General features: G+C 49.7%; 2 protein-coding genes across 2 annotated transcripts in view; one reads left to right on the top strand and one right to left on the bottom strand.

Moving 5' to 3' along the window:
- Positions 1-21,551, bottom strand: part of WRAP73 (WD repeat containing, antisense to TP73) — a 458,006-nt gene that overhangs the window by 428,436 nt on the left and 8,019 nt on the right. Inside the window, exons 2-3 of the mRNA XM_078642643.1 lie at positions 20,048-20,200; positions 17,663-17,779 (exon numbers count right to left, since the gene is read on the bottom strand). Of these exons, the coding sequence (XP_078498769.1) occupies positions 17,663-17,779; positions 20,048-20,200 (270 nt within the window). The remainder of the gene's footprint in view (positions 1-17,662; positions 17,780-20,047; positions 20,201-21,551) is intronic.
- Positions 17,788-21,551, top strand: part of TP73 (tumor protein p73) — a 520,666-nt gene continuing 516,902 nt past the window's right edge. Inside the window, exon 1 of the mRNA XM_078642641.1 lies at positions 17,788-17,939. Within this exon, the coding sequence (XP_078498767.1) occupies positions 17,908-17,939 (32 nt within the window). The 5' untranslated portion in view covers positions 17,788-17,907. The remainder of the gene's footprint in view (positions 17,940-21,551) is intronic.

Below are 21,551 nucleotides of genomic sequence, written 5' to 3'. Positions count from 1 at the left end.
CGAGCGCACGAACACCCCTGCCACTACAGACCCCAAGGTCCACATCCCCAAAGATGTCGTCAGAGAGTACTACAAGAACGATGATATCCAGCAATGGTTCAAAGCGTACGAGGTAGCCATGACCTCCCACCGGATTCCCCGGAGCGACTGGGGAGCCGGGTTATGGGGGAGGTTTGTCAACGAAGGGCGAGACGCCCTGCTGCAACTCCCGGACCATCTGATGACATCCTACGACCACATGAAAGCCGCCCTCCTCACTCGATACGGACTCACACCCGAGATGTACCGCCAGCGGTTCCGCGACTGCAAACGGATCCCGGGTACAACTTGGGTGGAGTACGTGAACTTTTTTAGCCGGGCCTTCGAAGGGTGGATCAAGGGCAGCAAAGTGACCACCTACGAGCAACTCTTTGACCTTATTGTGTGGGAGCACCTTTCTAACAACTGCTTCATCGAACTCAGGCAGCACCTCCTGGACAGTAAACTAACGGAACCTCGGCAACTCGCCGCCGAAGCTGACCGATGGGAAGGCACCCGAGTGGGCCGAAACGGGCCCAGCGAACCGATCAGAACTGCCCAAGGGCCCCATCGCCCCCGTGGGGGAGGAGGAGGCCAGGGTCGGGGTAGAGACACCGGCCCGGTGACTCCCGCAAGCAACCCCCCGCCCCCGGCCAGCCGGGGAAACCCTCCGATGCGACCAGGCTTCCGAGCCAACATTACTTGCCACCGATGCCAGCGACCCGGCCACTACGCCAATGATCCCAATTGCCCAAAGAACCCGAACACTATACCCCGCCAGGTCGCTGCTGCCGCCCTGGGGGAAGAGCCAACCCCGGAAGACCAAGAAGAGTACGAGACCGACCAGCCGGAATGGGAACCGGCCGCCATGTCCCTGGTTTGCTTAGGGGAACGGGACCTGATCCCTCGGGCCCCCCTTCCCGCCAACACGCAGAAGTACAGCCAGTGGGTCAACATTAATGGCCACCGGGCTGAAGCCCTCCGCGACACCGGGGCCAGTGTGACCGCAGTCCGCTGTCATCTGGTGGCCCCGGACCAGATCTTGCCGAACATTCTTTGCCCTGTCCGGTCGGCCGACAACTCAGAAAGTCTATGTCAAATGGCCTACGTCCCCTTCGAATGGGGAGGAGTATCCGGGATGCTGAAAGTGACTGTCCGCGATGATGCCCCGGTGGATTGCCTCCTGGGGAACGATCTCGAAAGTTCTCCCTGGGCAGCAGTCGAACGGAGAGAGCACCTGGGGATGCTGGGCCTCCCCGAATGGGTCTGTGTCACGACCCGGTCCCTGACCGCCCGTGCCGTCTGCCGTCCCCCGTCCAGAGGAACCAGAGTGGCCGGAGCCTCCTCCCGCGATTGCCCCAGAGGAGGCCACCCCAGAAGCAAGTCCTCCGGCCCGAACCGAAGAAGGACTCGGTCGGCTCCAGGACCTCCCCGACCTGGCCCAGTGGCGTCAAGAGGGGGGTCCCACCCAGGAACAGTTCCGACAAGAACAAAGAACCTGTCCCTCCCTCGAGGGACTCCGGCAGCAAGCCCTTACCCAGAGCGCAGGGGACACCTCGGGGGCCCACTGGATCTACTGGGACAATGACCTGCTCTACAGTGAGCAAAGGATTGCAGAACTAGGGGCCAGTCGGGTGCTGGTGGTGCCCCTTCGCTTCAGGGATTTCCTCTTGAACTTAGCCCACGATGCACCCCTGGCCGGACACCTGGGACAAGACAAAACGTACGACCGCCTGGTGACCCACTTTTACTGGCCCCGAATGCGAAAAGATGTCACCAACCACTGCAGGGCCTGCCCCACCTGCCAGGCCAGCGGAAAAAGTGGCCGAAAAACCAAAGCACCCTTACAGCCCTTTCCCGTCGTCACCACCCCGTTCGAACGGGTGTGAATAGACATTGTGGGGCCTCTGGACCCCCGGACAGCCCAAGGACACCGGTTCATCCTGGTCCTGGTTGACCACGCCACCCGCTATCCCGAGGCCATCCCTCTTCGAACCGTGACAGCACCCGTGGTAGGCCGAGCCCTGATGGGGATCTTCTCCCGGGTGGGCTTCCCCCGGGAGGTCGTCAGCGACAGGGGCACGAACTTATCTCGAAATACATGAAGTCTCTCTGGCAACAGTGCGGGGTCACCTACAAATTCACGACCCCCTATCACCCGCAGGGAAATGGATTGGTCGAGCGGTTTAACCGCACTCTCAAAGGAATGATCATGGGCCTAGAAGAACCCTCCGTCGCCAGTGGGACGTGCTACTCCCGTGCCTCCTGTTCGCCTACCGAGAGGTCCCTCAAAAATCCCTAGGCTTCAGCCCATTTGAACTCCTGTACGGACACCCCGTCCGGGGTCCCCTCAGCCTAGTCAAAGAAGGTTGGGAGAGGCCCCCCCAGAAAACTCCCCCTGACATATACAAGTATCTCTTGGCCCTTCGCAACCAGACCCGGCGATTCAGGGAGATCGCCAAAGCCAACCTTGAAGCCAGTCAGGAAAACATGAAGAAATGGTATGATCAACACTCTTCCTCCATCGAGTTCGAGCCGGGACAGCAGGTCTGGGTGATGTCCCCGGTCGAACCCTGCGCCCTACAGGACAAATGGTCCGGACCCTTCAAGGTGATCGAACGTAAGGGGCCCGTCACCTACTTAATCGACATGGAAACCTCCCGGAACCCCCTACGAGTCCTCCATGCCAACAGACTCAAGCCCCATTTTGTACGCTCAGAACTCAGCCTCCTGATGGCTACTGATAATGGGACGGAAGAGGACTCCGAGCCCCTTCCTGACCTGCTGAAGACCCTCGAGCAGGATGGCTCAGTGGAAGGGGTCAGACTCTCCGAGGCCTTGTCCCCAGAGCAACGCCAAGACTGTCAAGCTCTCCTGACACGATTCGCATCCTTGTTCTCTCTCACCCCCGGGGTCACCCCATGGTGCCTTCACGATGTGGACACCGGGGACAGCCCCCCTATTCGACACCGAGCGTACCGCGTACCAGATCGGGTGTGCGCCTGCATCCAGACCGAGGTATCCAAGATGCTGGCCCTGGGAGTGATCGAACCCTCTGACAGCCCCTGGGCCAGCCCCGTCGTCCTGGTCCCTAAGGCTGCCGCCCCGGGCGTTGCCCCTGAGCTCCGGTTCTGTGTGGACTACCGGGGACTGGATGCCGTTACCAGGACCGACGCTCACCCTATTCCCCGGGCAGATGAGCTAATTGACCGTATGGGGGCCGCCCGCTACCTGAGCATCTTCGATTTGACAGCGGGCTACTGGCAAATCGGCCTCACCCCCAGGGCCCAAGAGCGATCCGCCTTCTCTACCCCGGACGGTCACTACCACTTCAAGGTGATGCCATTCGGCATGAAAAACGCTCCGGCAACATTTCAACGACTCGTGAACCAGGTACTGGCGGGCCTCGAAGAATTCAGCGCCGCCTACCTGGACGACATCGCTGTGTACAGTCACCACTGGACCGACCACCTCCGCCACCTGCGGGAAGTTCTACACGCCCTCCGGCAGGCCGGACTCACCATCAAGGCCAGCAAATGTCAGGTTGGCCAAGGGTCCGTGACCTACCTAGGACACCAAGTGGGAAGCGGTCTGGTGGCCCCCCTCCAGCTCAAGGTCGCTGCCATCCAGGCCTGGCAACCCCCTACGACCCAAACCGAGGTCCGGGCCTTCCTGGGACTCACCGGGTACTACCGGCGGTTTGTGAAGGACTATGGCAGCATCGTGGGGCCCCTCACGGAGCTCACATCCAAGAAGAACCCCCAGACAGTCAACTGGACTCCGGACTGCCAATCGGCCTTCGAGAAGCTGAAGGCCGCCATGTGCACTGCCCCCGTGCTCCAGGCTCCCGACTACGGCCGGGAATTCATTGTACAGACGGACGCCTCCGATCAGGGCGTGGGGGCCGTCCTCTCCCAACTCAACACCGAGGGAGTCGATCAGCCAGTGGCATTCATCAGCCGACGCCTGCTGGCCCGGGAACAGCGCTGGAGCACCATCGAGAGGGAGGCCTTCGCCGTAGTATGGGCCCTCAAGAAACTCCGGCCCTACCTCTTCGGCACCCCCTTTAGGGTACAGACAGACCACCGACCCCTGCAATGGCTGATGCAGATGCGGGGGGAAAACCCGAAACTGTTGCGCTGGTCCATCTCCCTGCAGGGGATGGACTTCACTGTGGAGCATCGTCCAGGCCAGGACCACGCCAACGCAGACGGCCTGTCACGCTTCTTCCGCCTCGGCGGGGAGAGTCCCCAAGAGGATGGCTGACTCTCCCTGCCTTCCGCTGGGGGGGGACGCATGTTGGACAGGCCTCGTGGCTGGGCCGTCCCCCCTCCGCACAACGGGGCCCGGACCCCGGCTCTCCCTGAATCCCCAGCAAGAGCCACCCCGGCAACCCCCCGAGGCAACCCACAACCCGTCCACAACGGGACGCCAGCTCCTGAACCCTCCCGTACCGGCTGGCCCTGGTCCCCGTCAGCACCATGGCCCCGGCCCAGCCGCCATCTTTGGACACTACAGCACGAGGCCGCGTGGCCTCGACTCGACCCCAACCCTGGGCCTGGCCTGGCCCCGACATCGAGGCACCAACCTCCACACAGGGGGTAAAGAGACCACTTGGCAGGTCAATGGAAGAAGGAGTCGTCAACGGCTCTCCTCCGCCAGGTGTCGATCACCACCGGCCTCCCTGGCCGCTGGCTCCACCCCCCTGCTGGGTGTCTGGACTCCCTCATTCCGGACCTCCCGACCTCCAGGCGCGAGGGTCCGGACATCAAAGGGGACCAGACCTATAACTGGGGCAGCCCCAGACCAGGAAGGCAGTTGTATCCTGGAGTCAAGAGACACCGAGAAGAACTCATCCTTGACGGACTGCTGGCGCCGCCGCAGCCCTGCCCTGTGAACCCTTCGTCTTGGCCTGCTGGCGCTGCCGCGGCCTACCCTCGTGAAACCACCGCCTTGGCCTGCTGGCGCTGCCGCGGCCCTCCCCCTCGTGTAACCATCATCTTGGCCTGCCGGCGCTGCCGCGGCCTTCTGCCGCGTGAACTATCGCCTTGGCCTGCTGGCGCTGCCGCGGCCCTCTGCAACGGGAACCATCGCCTTGGCCTGCTGGCGCTGCCGCGGCCCCTTCGTTGTAGACCTCCATCCTAGCCGGCTGGCGCTGCCGCGGCCCGACCTTGCAGACTCCTAAGCTCGAGGATTGTGAGCTTCCCTCTTGCCACCCCCGGTGCCGATCCGGTACCCAGACTGTCCCGCTACCCCCTTTCCCTACAGAGACTAGAATTGAGGGGACCCTCGAGTCCTGAATCTCCTGTATCGCTGATAACCTTGCCGCAAGAACCCTATATAAAGAGTGTTGATCTCATCCTGGTGTGGTGTCTATCTTTGGGGGGGAGGAGTGACTTGTCTGTACGATCGCCGGAGACGGCCCTCATCGGAGGCCTCTCCCCCAGTACTCGGCCGACCCTCCGGGTCCCCGTCTAACAGCTCCCCTGGAAGTTGCATTAATATCATCTTGCATATTCAGGTATTTATCCGGCGTTACACCTAGTGATCTAGGAGAGTCAATACGTGGGGGGTGCAATTGAAAGCTGTAAGCTGTTTGAGCCATTCTTCTATGGGGGTGGAGTGATTGTCGAGGTGGGTCAAGAGGAATTCCATTTTGAGTGTGCTATTCATAATGTGATTACGGGTTAACCACAGTTGAGTTTTTAGTAGGGTACAGTTGAGCGTTATATCTTTGGGTGAGGAAATTTCCAAGTACAATTGTGTATCAGCAGTGTACATGTGGGACTGAATATTAGTGCTTCAGAATTTCAGATAGAGGTTCCAGGTACAAGTTCTATAACATGAGTGAGAGCGTGGATTCTTGAGGCACTCCAATCAAGACCGGAGTAATGTCAGAAAGGGTTTAATTGACTTTGATTCCTTGAACTCTGTTATGTAGGAACAAAGCAAACTAGCGCAGAACGGGATCCAATATCCCCATTCTTTACTTCAAGAAGGTTAATCATGTTGTCATGTTTGACCGTATCAAATGCTGATGAGAGATTAAGAAGAATAAGCAGGCAAGGTTTGTTTTGATCAAGCAGTCTTAAGAAATTATCTACAATGTGTTATGTCCAGTTCTGAATCCGGATTGCATTGGTCAAGGAGATGAAACTGCTCAATCTGTTTGCAGATGTACACATTTCTCAAGTAACTTTGCTAGTGTTAAGATATTGGTAATAACTGGACGGAAGCTGGTGAGGTCCAACAGGTACATTTGTTTTTTGGCTTAGGAGTAACGTGTACTATCTTTAGGCAATCAGAAATCAAGCCCTGAGTGAGAGATGTCTTGACAATCTTAGGACAAAGAGGGAGAAAACAAGGTCTAAGCTCTTTCATGAGCTTGGCGGACAGAGGATCATTAAACTGGTTAGAGGGTTTTATTGATACGGTTTTGAGTATTACGGCTTCATCTTGAAGTTTGAAGGCATTCTAAGTAGCATTATTTTTTGCTGTATAACCAGTATGAGGGGATCTCAACGGTGACATGGATTGATTGGGATGTTCAGTAAAATCATTTGTCATGTTAGTGAGCGGAGGTAGGAGATTGTTGCTGATAGATGTTAGCTTGGTTAGATTAATATTGCTCAAGTCTCTAGCCCATCGTCTGGGTTGAAGAAGTTTGGTCTGTCTAATCAGGACATTTTACAGGATGAGGGAGGAGATTAGGTAGTGATCTGACCAATCATAAGGGGATATGGAGTCCAGTTGTAGGATATTATACTTGGCGAAAAATAGATAGAGGGTGGAGCCTCTCTTGTGTGTTGTGCAATTACATGACTGGGGAAGGGCGAGGACAGAGATGAAGACCTTGAAAGTCTTCAGTACGAGGTTATGTGAGTCATTCCAATGAATGTTGAAATCCCCAAGGAAGATCTGGTTGGTGTGTTTTTCCGCATTAGAGGAGATGGTTTCCATTATTTGTTTGATGAAAGTTAGTCGAGTGGAGTTTGCACACAATCTTGTCTTTGTTCCAAATATTGATACCTAGGTATTCACAGGAGGGTATAGGAGCAGTTTGTGCATGTTTCAAGGTAAGCAAGTGGTGGTAGATGCATGCTATGCAACCCCCGACTCTTACAGATACATGCAATCTGATAATGTCATAGTTGGGTGGAACTAGGATATTCAGGAGGGGTGAGGAGGTATCATTGAGCCTTGTTTCGGTTAAGATTAGCAGTACAGTAGAGTGGCCTAGAGTGAAGTGGCATAAAGTACAGCAATGCAGAGTAGCTTGGCGTAGAGTGCAGTGGCAGAGTATATTGGTTTTGTGTCAACAGTAGATTAGTGGCATAGGGTGTATTGGTGTAGAATACAGTGTTGCAGAGTGGAGTGATGCGGGGTGTTGCAAAGTGGAATGGTGTGGAGTGGAACAGAGTGGAGTGGCCTAGACTGGAGTGATGTAAAGTGCAGTGGTGCACAGTAGATTAGAGTGGCGTGGAGTGCATCAGCGTTGAGTGGCAGCGAGTGGTCCAGAGTAGAGTGCTGTGGCATAGTGTAATGTGGAGCACAGTAGAGTGTCATAAAATCCAGTGGCAGAGAGTGCAGTGCTACAGAGTATAGTGTAGTGGTGTTGTGTGGCATAGAGTGCATTGGTGTAGAGTGCAATGGCGTAGAGTGGTGCACAGTAAAGTGACAGAGTGCAACGGTGTAGAGTGGCATAGAGTGCAGTGTCAGTAAAGTGGTCTATCCTGCAGTGGTGCAGAGTAGATTGGTATGGAGCGCAGGGGTGTAGAGTGTATTGATTTTGAGTGAAGTGGTGTTGTGAGCTTTGGTGTAGAGTGCAGTGGCATAGAGTGCAGCATTATAAAACTGAGAGGAGAAGAGTGGATTGGTGCAGAGTGGAATAGAGAGGCGTAGACTGCAGTGACATAGAGTAGATAGTTTCAGAGTAGTGTAAAGCGGCGTAGAGTGCAATGGTGTAGAGTGCCATAGAGAGCAGGGTGAAAAGTAGATTAGAGTTGATTAGAGTAGAGTAGAGAGGTGTAGAGTGAAGCAATGCAGAGTAGAGTGCCGTCGAGAGCAGTGTTGCAGAGTAGAGTGATGTAGAGTGAAATGGTAGAGAGTGGAGTTCTGCAGGGTAGAGTGCAGTAGCATAAGAGTAGAGCATTGGCATAGAGTAGAGTGGTGCGGGAGGCGTAGAGTGCAGTAGAGTGGCATAGAGTGCAGGGCATAAAGTGGTGCAGAGAGCCATAGAGTGGCATAGAGTGCAGTGGCGTAGTGTGGTGCAGAGAGCAGTGATGTAGAGAACAATGGAGCAATGTAGAATAGAGTGGTGTAGAGTGCAGTGAAGAGTGCAATGATGTAGAGTAATGTAGCATGCAGTTCCATAGAGTGCAGTGGCGTTGTAGAATGTTGTAAAGTATAGTGGCGTAAAGTGCAGTGGTTAAAGTAGTTGGCATAGGTACAGTGGTGTAGGGTGCATTGGTTTTGATTAAGGTGGTGTAGACTGAATTGGCATAGAGTGCAGTGGCGCAGAGTGCAGTGGAGCAGAGTGAATTGCTTCAGAGTGGAGTGGTGCACGGTACAGTATAGTGGTGCATGGTAGAGTGCAGTGACACAGAAGTAGCGTAGAGTGGAGTAGAGCGGTGAATCCTTGATTTGGGGTGGTGCAGAATGGAGTGGTGCAGGGTGGAAGAGAGGTATATAGTGGAGTAGCATAGAGTACAGTGGCATAGAATAAACTGTTTCAGAGTAAAGTGGCACAGAGTGGCGTGGTGCAGGGTAATGGTATCAGTGGTCGAAGTGGGAAATAAAAAGTAGGGGAACTGTGGGTGGAGAATCAGGGGGCAGGAATAACCAAAGATTGAATCAGTGGGCGGAGTCAGGGGTGAGGCTAGAAATAGCAAAACATACCAATTTTTAGTACGTTTAGCATTTCACTGACCAGTTACAGCTTATAACGTTATTTAATTAAAACAATGGATAAACATGTTTATTTGAGGTTTAATTCAGGAAAAAGCAAACACTTATAGGGAATACAGGTTTATGTAAAGCGTGTGAAATATAAGCAGGAACAACATGTTACCTTAACCCTTTCGTTGCTGCTGTCGGCACACAAGGTGCTCCATGCATAGCCCAGTTCAAACCAGTAGCTGGGGCACTCCAGCCCCAGCTCTGGCGCGAAACTGGACAAACGGAAAGGGGTGTAACCACCCCTTCCCAGGTTCCACCCATAGGAGGGACCTAGCAGGTAATCCAGCCCCTTAGTTTAGTATAAAGTTAGGAGCTGTGTCTAGAGACTTTAGATTTATCCTGGTAAGAAACTCTGAAACGAAACTCTTGGACCTTAGACGTTCCATATTGACTGGAAGACTGAAGACATCTCCCTTGTGGTCAAGGAGTGACCACCCTGTGCAAACAGGCACCAACAGTAACTTGCCGGTTTGCTTTGTCGACGCTCCCGCTAGAACCCGAAGACTTAGCGACGCAGGAACTGGACTTCCAGACTTCTCCGACTCCGACCCATATCCACAGCAAAACTGAGACCCGTGGCGGACACGAGAGATGTGGGACCGGATATCCTGGACTATCTGCTTTTTGCTACCTGTGCAGCTTCTGAGGTACCCTTGAAGTTGTGCATTAGGGTGTGAGAAGCCCTAGACCCGAGCAGCATTTGCACTGAAGCTCAGCCCTCCACACTCCACGAGTGCCGCATGGGGCCTGTGCCTGTATTTCAGCTCAATGCGTCTTCGCGGTTGCTAGCCCGTTGGCTAGTAGGCCCTCTGAAGACATCTTTGTAAAACTAAACTGCTTGCCTGGTTGCTACGGGCTTGCTCCAGCTTCTCTGTGAAGGAGAAGCTCCCCAGACTTGCTGGTCTGAACTGAAGCCAATCTTCCCATCCTGCGTGGATTGCATTTGCCAAGGTTTGTTGGGTCCAATCTGGATACCGACACCGCCAACAGCTAGATCCGTCATGGGACAGCTCAACTCCAGCTCCTGGTCATTGTTGACGCCTCCTGGTCCTCGTGGCTGCAGAGACAAGCTTCACCTCTTCACCTGATTGCATCTCGACATCGCCTGGTTCTTTCCTGGTCCCTTCCTGGTCACTGGCTAGTGACCCAGACTCTGTCCCCTCTGCTTTCAGGTTCTTCTCGACTCCGATCTACCCTTGGATCCACTTTTCTCATGGTCGCCTGCAGCACTTTCTTGCAGCTCTCCATAGGAAACAGCGACGAAACCCGACACGAAAGAACACCTAAGCACCCGGCTTCCCTGGGTGAGGTAACTCGAATACTCCGGTGCTCCCGTGGGTATTAACTATCCAAGTGTCCTAGTTTAACAGGGTTTTCCCGTAGTCCATCCGGAAGTGTCCAAAATCTACTACTTCGTAACTTTTACGTTCCCATTAAAATTCTATGGTAACTTGCGTGTGTGCTTATACACTGCACACGCTTCCCGTGGGCCTCCTACTTCCAATCCCTTGGTTGCTCAGTGTAGCCCCAGCGATTTCCTAGGCCCTAGGCCTACTCACCTTTCCTGAAGTGGTTCTTATACCACTTATTCAGTATATGGTTCGTGAGGCCCCTAGGGCAGAATTGTATTTGTGCAACTTATAGTATGCTTATTGAGTAACTTGTGCTGTATCTCGAAGTCTGACCTCATAAAGAGTGCAAAGGGGTTGGGTTAGTAATAAATACATATATATTTGATATATACCGTGTGTGGTGTCCTTTCATTTGGTATTCAAGGGATTATATATGGTAAAACAGCTGGCTTCACATGCTCTCTGAAGTTTTAGCCTAAAACTGCTTTGTCCATGCTACCACTAGGATAGCTGGTCTATAAGGTTGACTTTACAACCATCACCATAAGGGTTGTTTGGACTGGTGCAAGGTGCCCACTAGAATAGTGGACATCATATATCAGGCCAACTTCTCACACTGCCCCGTTCACTACACCTGCCCCGTTCACTGCTCCTGCCCCAGACACTTCTCCTGCCCCAGACACTTCTCCTGCCCCAGACACTTCTCCTGCCCCAGACACTTCTCCTGCCCCAGACACTTCTCCTGCCCCAGACACTTCTCATTCCCCAGACACTTCTCATTCCCCAGACACTTCTCCTGCCCCAGACACTTCTCATTCCCCAGACACTTCTCATTCCCCAGACACTTCTCATTCCCCAGACACTTCTCATTCCCCAGACACTTCTCATTCCCCAGACACTTCTCCACTCCTACTGCCCCGTTCACTCCTACTGCCCCGTTCACTCCTACTGCCCCGTTCACTCCTACTGCCCCGTTCACCGCTCCTGTCCGTTCACCGCTCCTGTCCGTTCACCGCTCCTGTCCGTTCACCGCTCCTGTCCGTTCACCGCTCCTGTCCGTTCACCGCTCCTGTCCGTTCACCGCTCCTGTCCGTTCACCGCTCCTGTCCGTTCACCGCTCCTGTCCGTTCACCGCTCCTGTCCGTTCACCGCTCCTGTCCGTTCACCGCTCCTGTCCGTTCACCGCTCCTGCCCGGTTACCACTCCTGCTCATGCCTAATCACCGCTCCTGCCCCATTACTTCTAATGCTTCGTCACTTCTCGTGCCCCGTCACCTCACCTGCCCGTCACCTCACCTGCCCGTCATGTCACCTGCCCGTCACGTCACCTGCCCGTCATGTCACGTGCCCGTCATGTCACGTGCCCGTCATGTCACGTGCCCGTCATGTCACGCTCCTGCCCCGTCACCTCTCCTGCCCAGTCACCTCTCCTGCCCAGTCACCTCTCCTGCCCGGTCACCTCTCCTGCCCGGTCACCTCTCCTGCCCAGTCACCTCTCCTGCCCAGTCACCTCTCCTGCCCAGTCACCTCTCCTGCCCAGTCATCTCTCCTTTCCTGTTGCCTCTTGTGCCCTGTCACTGCTCCTGCCCGGTCACCTCTCCTGCCCAGTTACCTCTCCTGCCCAGTCACCTCTCCTTTCCTGTTGCCTCTTGTGCCCCGTCACTGCTCCTGGCCTGTCACCTCTCCTGCCCAGTTACCTCTCCTGCCCAGTCACCTCTCCTTTCCTGTTGCCTCTTGTGCCCCGTCACTGCTCCTGGCCTGTCACTTTTCCTGCCTCGTCACATTTCCTGCCCCGTCACCGCTCCTGCCCGTTCACTGCTCCTGCCCCGTTCACTGCTCTTGTCCATTCACTGCCCCTATCCGTTCAATGCTCCTGCCCATTCCTAATCACCGCTTCGGCCCAGTCACTTCTCCTGCCCAGTCACTTCTCCTGCCCAGTCACTTCTCCTGCCCAGTCACTTCTCCTGCCCAGTCACTTCTCCTGCCCAGTCACTTCTCCTGCCCAGTCACCTCTCCTGCCCAGTCACCTCTCCTGCCCAGTCACCTCTCCTGCCCAGTCACCTCTCCTGCCCAGTCACCTCTCCTGCCCAGTCACCTCTCCTGCCCAGTCACCTCTCCTGCCCAGTCACCTCTCCTGCCCAGTCACTTCTCCTGCCCAGTCACTTCTCCTGCCCAGTCACTTCTCCTGCCCAGTCACTTCTCCTGCCCAGTCACTTCTCCTGCCCAGTCACTTCTCCTGCCCAGTCACTTCTCCTGCCCAGTCACCTCTCCTGCCCAGTCACCTCTCCTGCCCAGTCACCTCTCCTGCCCAGTCACCTCTCCTGCCCGTTCACCTCTCCTGCCCGTTCACTTCTCCTGCCCGTTCACTTCTCCTGCCCGTTCACTTCTCCTGCTCGTTCACTGCTCCTGTCCAGTCAGCACTCCTGCCCAATCACCGCTCCAGCCCCATCACTTCTCTTGTCCCATCACTACTCCTGCCCCGTTCACTGCCCCTATCCGTTCACTGCTCCTGCCCATTCCCAATCATCGCTCCTGCCCCTTCACTTCTCCTGCCCCGTCACCTCTCCTGTCCCGTCACTGCGCCTGCCCAGTCACTGCGCCTGCCCAGTCACTGCGCCTGCCCAGTCACTGCGCCTGCCCAGTCACTGCGCCTGCCCAGTCACTGCGCCTGCCCAGTCACTGCGCCTGCCCAGTCACTGCGCCTGCCCAGTCACTGCGCCTGCCCAGTCACTGCGCCTGCCCAGTCACTGCGCCTGCCCAGTCACTTCTCCTGCCCAGTCACTTCTCCTGCCCAGTCACTTCTCCTGCCCAGTCACTTCTCCTGCCCAGTCACTTCTCCTGCCCAGTCACTTCTCCTGCCCAGTCACTTCTCCTGCCCAGTCACTTCTCCTGCCCAGTCACTTCTCCTGCCCAGTCACTTCTCCTGCCCAGTCACCTCTCCTGCCCAGTCACCTCTCCTGCCCAGTCACCTCTCCTGCCCAGTCACCTCTCCTGCCCAGTCACCTCTCCTGCCCAGTCACCTCTCCTGCCCAGTCACCTCTCCTGCCCTATTGCCTCTCCTTTCCTGTCGCCTCTTCTGTCCCGTCACTGCTCCTGCCCAGTTCACTCTGTGTACAACATTGACAAGATACACAAGGTGGCAAATTCCCCACAGTACTCTGTTTGGGGAAAGCTCCTCTGTAATCACTAACTCCAATCTCACTGGCACATGACATGCTAAAGGCAGACGGCGGGGGCATTGTTTTTCGAAAGGGGGTAATCAGCCTCAATCGGAAACTAAAGCATTTTCAATCGGAAACTAAAGCATTTTCAATATTATATACAACAAAGCCATAGTTGTATGAATGTAGTATATTTATCTTTTCCAACCAACAACCTTTGACAAAGCCAATAGTCCTGGCTTGTTGTAGGTGTAATGTTACTTGTTGTATTATATATGTGGAGGCAATAACAGAAGCAGCAAAATACAAGTCGGGCAGCACATTACGCTGGGCACATATTTTTAGCATAAATGTTTTAAGCCACATCCTTAATTATATCGGCCACGTCCCTTTGAGAGCCCCCCAGTTTTTTCATCCCACTTAAAGCCCTGCCCCAATTGTGCTGTGAGTGATGGAAGGTCATGAAAAGTTGGTCGTATGGGTGTCAAGGGGGGTCATATTGTCAGAGCCACTGTAGCGTCACAACAAGAGATTCCCCAGCACACAGACCCTTTACGAGGAGATAGAGACAAACAGTTTTTCTCAGTCTCTTTAGATTGTACTGGGTTGCCTTCCTGAGGAACAGTGCAAAAAATTTCAGTGCATCAGTGAAAAAAAATGTGATTAACCCTATACACAGAAAAGGCATTTTTTTCAGGCCTTCTCACATAACATGACACAATCATTGTATTGTAATTGCATTTATATAGTGCTTACTACCCCCAACGAGGCGTCGAAGCGCTCTTTCAGGGAAAGCTCCTCTGTAATCACTAACTCCAATCTCAGTGGCACATGACATGCTAAAGGCAGACGGCGGGCGCATTGTCATTCTAAAGGGGGTAATCAGCCTCAATCGGAACGACAATGGGCCTGCCATCAGCCTGTGAGAGCTCAGGGAGGGGCTGCTGCAGCCTCTGGAGTACAACAGATAAGTGCGAGCAGCCCCTGAAAGCTGAAAGAAAAAAGTTATCGTTTTTATTAGGTAGAACTAGTCTTGCCATCCCGGGATGCTTTTTTGAAAGCAAGAAGTAGGGGAACGGATTGGAATAATTTCTAGAAGTAGGGGCACGCCGTGCCCTTCCGTCCCCGCCCACTTCTCCCAATGAATGGTATAAAGTTGTGGCATAGAGTGCACTGTTGCACAGTGCTTTGGGGTAGAGCGCAATTTTGCAGAGTGCAATAGAGTAGCATAGACTGCAGGGGCAGAGTAGATTGTTTCAGAGTAGAGTGAAGCGGCGCAGAGTGCAGTGTTGCAGAGTAGATTCAGTGTAATAGAGTTCAGTGGCGTAGAGTGGCAGAGAGTTCAGTGTTGCAGAGTATATGGTCATATAGTGCAGTGGTGTATAGTAGAGTGGCATGGAGTCCACTGGTGTAGAGTGCAGAGTCGCAGGGTTGAGTGGTGCAGAGAGCAGTGGCACAGAGTACAGTGACGCAGAATAGAATAGAGAGGCATACAGTATAGTGACATAGAGTGACTTGATGCAGAGTAGATTGGCCTAGAGTGCATTGGTTTTGAGTAAAGTGGTGTAGTGTGCAGTGGCATAGAGTGAAGTGCTGCAGAGCAGGGTAGCACAGAGTGATGTGGCAAAAAGAGCAGTAGTGCCTAGTAGAGTAGTGGGGGGGGGGTAGAGTGCATTGGCATAGAGTAGAGAGGAGTGGAGTGATGCAGAGAAGAGTGCAGTGGCAAAGAATGGAGTGGCGACGGCTGAAGTGGAATAGGGTAGCGTGGAGTGGTGTAGAGTGGGGTAATGGAGTATGCATGGTATGGTAGCATACTGCCATTACAGACAAAAATATTCAATTGAAATGACAAATGCACTCACACAATTTTACTGATAAAAGTATACATCGCACAAACTAGGTGTAGAAATGTCATCACCTAATGTATTGATTTGATCGTCAGCACGGTTCATTTACAGGCATTTACATTTAGTTGTGTGCTAGAAAAAAAAATAACATCTGTACAGCCTTCCTCAAGCAGACTTCCACTAGCCAGCACGATTGTCACATAAATCCTCTCAGGTTGAAGTTGGAGAAAAACAAATAAACAGCAAGCTCCCTGGAAGATACAGCCTGACATTTGAGCTCGGGCTTTGAATACACAGCAAATGTGAAAAGATAAGAACAACATTGATAGGCCTGTTTGCTGAAAGTGAGTTCGTGGAAGAATACAGCAAACAAGACTTGGGCAACAGGAGGGACAACCTCAAGATAGACAGCCAAAAGCAAATAAAGCCAGCAAATAGAAGGCCAGAAAATGTGAGTTACAAACAACAACGCCTATGGTAAGTAACGGCGGAATTCATTCCTAGGTCACATTTCTGAATGTTAGCAAACCAGATAGCTGTGCTGTCTGGTAGACTGCGACTTAATGATCTTAGCCCTAGCAATAACAAATTATATTTGTTTCATTTATGAAACACTAAAATGGTTCACCGGCATTCAAAAGATTGACATTCAGGGTACACAGCAGTTGCAGTAATCTAGAGAGCCATCTTAGCGGCCTTACATTCCTATTTGTTGGGTCTGTATAGCCAGGGCATTAAGTGGGCCGGGTCTCACTGGGTCTGAGCACCGGCAGTTTTTTAAAGGGGGCCTCGAAGCGGGTCTCTTTCGGGCTCTGTTTTATGCCCTGGCACACGCGGTCCGTTTTTTTTCCGAACTGCAGTGAAAGCAGGCACATCAATGTGCGCTCACACTGCTCACTTCTCACTAGTGGTGAAGTTACGGCGGGACGTCCTGCCAGGTGAGCGTTCTAGGGGAAGGGAAATCCTTTCAAGAGAGTCATTTTCTCTCTGGATTTCCCTTCTCTTTTTGAAACTCAGGAGCAGCAACATTGTCGTGGTGTCACCAGGGCCTTAAGTGGAAGCGTTTTCAATATTATATATAAGCCATAGTTGCTGCTTATTTATCTTACGCAACTACAATTGACAAAGTCAATAGTCCTGACTTCTAGGTATGATGTTACTTGTTGTATCATATCTCGATGCAATGACAGAAAGAACAAAATACAAGTCAGGTGGCACACTATGCTAAGCACAGATTTTGTAGCTGAAGTGTTTTTAAGCCACGCCCTTAATTACATTGGACACGCCGATTATGAGAGACTCTCCAGTTTTTTCATCCCACTTGAAGCCCAGTGTATAGCTTACGACATGCAGTCATCTCCGAGACTGATACTGAGGGATATCAGGCATGAATTACCTCCTGACAATGCTAACTGCATCTGGGAAGCCCTACCAGCCACTCGTTTAGTCCGTCTGGCTAAATGGACCTGGTGAAGCCTAAAGGCTTCTTGAAACGTCCCCAGGAACCACTTTCTTTTCCTGCTAATGTCAGATTTTGACAACGGGGATCCGATTCGGTATTCTGCAAACGGTGCCATATGGGGCAATTGTTGCCAGAGCAGGGAACTAAGTCAGAGAAATCCTTATTGAGGATGCAGAAGACTTCCAAAAGGATTTGTATATTAGCAGGCAAGAAGTAAAGGGAGCAAATACAGAGGGAATACCTACTAATTAAGGAATGTAAAAAGAAGGCGATGGAAGAAGTAGTCCCACCTTTATATGCATTGTGTAAACATGAATCAAACACCTTCCAAATCACTTATTAGAGCCCAGTGCCCGGCTGCACAAGACTATTCTAACATAACAAAGCTACTCTCTTAAGCAGTTTGGGAAGAGGCTACAGGGGGCAACGGATTACAGTCAGTGAGTTAAAGCTCCATGCCAAACTATAAATAAAAACCTTCGTTTATCAACCGCAGCACAGCTGACAATGCTAAAGCCACTAGTTTAACTAATATGTTTTAAACTTTTAATGAACCATGCATTTTAGTCACAGAGTCATTTTCTCATGCATTAGAGAAAGTAGACTACCTTTTGTCCTGCATAAGAGCACCTCACCTGACAGTGTAAGGTACCTGAAAGGCCAATGGTCCCGCATGGGTCAGTGTTTTAAAATCGGCATTTCCACATCCAAACTGTAGCACAACAACAACAACAGAGAAAGGAGTACAGTAAAGGGCTGCATGCTGGAATGTGATAGCTTTCATTCCATGGAAGTTTATTTTGGGAACCAGGGTGCAGACAGTAACATCTGATACTGGGAGGGACAGTTGTGACTTTGCGCTTACATGAAACTCTGTGGTGTTGAGAATGTGACGACCATCCGGGCTCCAGCAAGAAGCTAGCAGCCCCGCCGACCCCTCGTCAATCTTACAGTGCCAATCCGGCTGCTCCAATGACCAGACCTGGAACACAGGAGAGAGAAAAATAAGGCCCTGAGCTTTGCAGAGTTAACATCTAAGCCACTGCCGCTTTCCAGACAGCAGAGAAGCACAGAAACATCACACCCTGCAGCAGAAGTCATTACTGGACCATGAAGGACTGGAGATGGGTTCCACTGCAAAAGTAAGCACACTGCGACAGCAGATTCGCACTCATGCGTTTTATATTATAAATAAAGTGTTTTTTTTACAAAGTACCATAATGCAATCAGGCTAACCAAGCCCTGTAAATGACACGTTACTATTGCCGAGCTCAGTGGTGCTTAATCTGATGAACCAGGAGGGATAAAAAACCTTAGTTTGTCACATCACGATTTTAATCTCGGACTTGAAAGTTACACACTAACTGGTTCGTTAACCTCCTCAATTGTCTCTACACCTATGTTTTGAGTAGCAGAGATTGAAACCATTCCAATTGATGAGTCTCTATTGTATGATAGATGTAGGCTCTGTATTATTAGGCTGTATGTAGGCTCTGTATTATTAGGCTTTAGGTAATGTGCAGCAATGCTTCTATGTAACTTCAGCAATTATTTTCAAACATAAAATGGCATCAGTACTAAAACAGCAATTTGTAATGTTTTGAAATGAGTTAAGAGGCACTGCTCTCAGCTGATATTACATAAGAACAGGTCCGGGTTGCTACTGGAAGACTCAAGTAGCCAAGCTAGAAGATGTGTTGCTCAGAAGTACCAATGGAAGAGAGTGAAGGTTTATTTCACTCAACGAACAATCTCCAAGTTTCTTGGTTTCCCCTAAATTCAACTAGGAGTGCGTGGAAGCACTTAGAACAGTGGTAATGGCATGCATATGAATGCTCATGTTAACTTTTTAGATCAGCTCCTTGACTCACACTGAATCTTTCATTATTTTATTTAGATTCTACGGTTACTGAAACATATGTACAGTCACCATCACAGAGACATTTGGAAGCTTGTTAAAAAAGAGCTTGTTCTTTAGCAATTTAGCATGAAATCCTAAAAATGAGAAATGTAAAATTAATGTGATCTATTTTACACCGTGCAGGAAAAGGAAACAGTTGTCAGCAGATACATTCAACTGGATCTGTCAACTGTCATACGGCAGAGTACAGTTGTTCATTTTTATTACATTGTATGAAAAATGATTTATCCAAATCCCGATTGTCATTTTGAAACCAGTTTTATGGATTTTGTTTAAACTAATTGAATCCTACTACTGAGTGCCAAGCTCTGCAAAAATGTTGGTTATGCGTTAAAAATTCAGAACATTATCCCCCGCCCTGATAAATTATGGCAGGCAAAAATGGTTATGCTGAAATACGCGAAACACATGCTACAGAGAGAAAAACTTCACTTTTCAACGCAGTATAACATTATTTAATTCCGACACTGCCAATGGAAAATGCACACTTTTTTGGGTTCTGTTCACATGGAGAACTTGGGTCTCTCTGGCGTGCTCATTTTGTCCACTTTCACAGATGCTAAAGCTCTTAAAGGTATTTCAGTTTGCAGTCAGCGCTATACAAACAGTACATTAAGGAACTACTTGTATTTATGCTATATAATAAAGCATAATAATATCACCAGTCAGCAAAGAAATACAGAACATTATGGGACATTTCAAGTAACAGAATATTTATGAGCCAATGTTAAAAACCTAGAGTTTACAGACACTGTTTACCATGTGAAAAATATGCTTCCGCTCATTGAATTAGTACTGTTTCATGGTATGCAACTAGCTGACATCTTAAATTAGTAATGATGCTCTAGACATAAATTATAACGATTTAAACTGGTGTTGAACAAACAAGCTTAAAGATTATGTGGTGTCATATTAGGTGAATATACAGATTCCAGCTTTGAAAAGCTATTCTAATGTTTTGATGTTTTTGACTGCATTGCTACTGCGTAAAGAAGGAGCGACCTGTGAGACGATGAATTATAATAAAGTTATGATTCAATAATATCAGGAGTTTCGATGTCTCTTAACTTCCATTTATTTAAAATATTTAGCATGATGCACCTCATCAATAAGTTTCCCCCAGTGAATTACAACGCTAGATTAGAGATGCTTTCTACAGTGGTACGCAGCACAAATTACCAGAAGGACTTTCAATTGAATGCATAAGCACATTGTAAAGTACCTGTTATTGTGATATAGTGTTTTCACTCATGCACAACTGCAAACATTTCTAGAAAGACCTTAAAAGCAAACGTCAGCCCAGGTCAATAAATAACAAATGTATTATACCTGTACAAGTCCTCGCTTATACATGGCACACAGGATAAACTGGGAGTCAGACGACCACTCAATCCACTGGACCTGATCTAGACATGTATATAGCTGCAGAATCTGTAAAGTGTTCACATCTCGAATGACCAGGCGATACTGGACACATGAAGCCTAGTTTAAAAAAAAAAAAAAAAACAATTATGGAAAGGTCTTTCAAGGAAACTGAAGCAGAACATACTTCAAAATGAAATATAAGGCCCAAGGAATTACATGAACACGATTTTTTCAAGTAGTTTTGTTAACTAGCATAAAGTCTAATAAGGCAAAGAATCAAAACATCTTTATCAGTCAATAAAATGTAAACAGACGTAGTGTTGAATAAATGAGAGTTAAAAGTGGATTTGATGTAATAGCGTCATCAGCAAAATGAAGAAAGTCAATAATCCTAAGGCAGCAATCTGTGAACTGGTTTTTATTTTGGAAGTTCCGAATGGAAATACATTATCCATCTTCAAAAATACCAACAAAATAATTTCATGATCATATGATATTACCCAAAAACCAGTGTGAAGGCCGTGTAGACCAATTATTATTAAAAAAAAAATGTTTAAAACACACACATTAAACATTTATTCAATTAGTTCTCGCAAAGTTCAATGCGGCCTCAGAAGACAACTTATAGGGTACCGAAAGCTAACAATCAAAACTAAAAAAGGAATCAACTCTCCAAAAGTGCATGGTTTTTCTTTTTAAATATAACTACGTTCATTTCCATGATTTCAGGACAAAAATTAGCAATTTTTTTTTTTAAACACATCACCAAAAATAAAAGTTACATTTTTTTTAAAACATACTTTGTGGTTTTAGGGCCACAAAATAGAGACTATTAAAGCAACATTATATTTATATTTTTTTAAATACACTCCGTTTAGATGAATGACTCATTAAACGTATTTGTCTTGGTTGAAGATTAGAAATTGTTTTGTCTCAGGTGGATTTGTTAATAATGAGTTGCAATTTGGCTTTCGAGAGAAGTTTAGTTGCCATTGAGCTTAATAAAATATTTTAGTTTTTTTATCTGAAAAATCTATTGAGAAAAGTCAGATAAACAACATTAACTATTGAATTAAACAACAACTATGCAGATTTGCAGTGCAGATTATGTTTGAGAGCACTCATTTCATTTGTATTCCTTTTACTTGATAAGCCTGAAATGTCCCCAAGTAACGTTGCAGCAACCTCCCTATTGGCTAACTTGAATCATGTGTTGGATGAGGTAGGAATCAGTTGAAAAAAAACAGATTATGTTACAATACTCTTATTAATCAAATACTCAACCATGTGCAAGATCATGTTTATTTCTCCGGGTGAATGGGTGCAACTAATAGCAAGCTTACTGGACTAGAAGTACCAAAGTAACAAGTCTGAAACCAGTGATCAATAAGGTTAGTTTTTTGCTATTCTGAGTTTAAGCAAAAATTGCAGTTTGATTAAGTTATAATAATGGTCATTGTTCAAACAC

Source organism: Lissotriton helveticus, chromosome 5_1 (assembly GCF_964261635.1).
Source record: "Lissotriton helveticus chromosome 5_1, aLisHel1.1, whole genome shotgun sequence".
Lineage (NCBI taxonomy): Eukaryota > Metazoa > Chordata > Amphibia > Caudata > Salamandridae > Lissotriton > Lissotriton helveticus.
The sequence above is the reverse complement of the archived record's forward strand: the minus strand, read 5'-3'. Positions and strand labels throughout refer to the sequence as shown.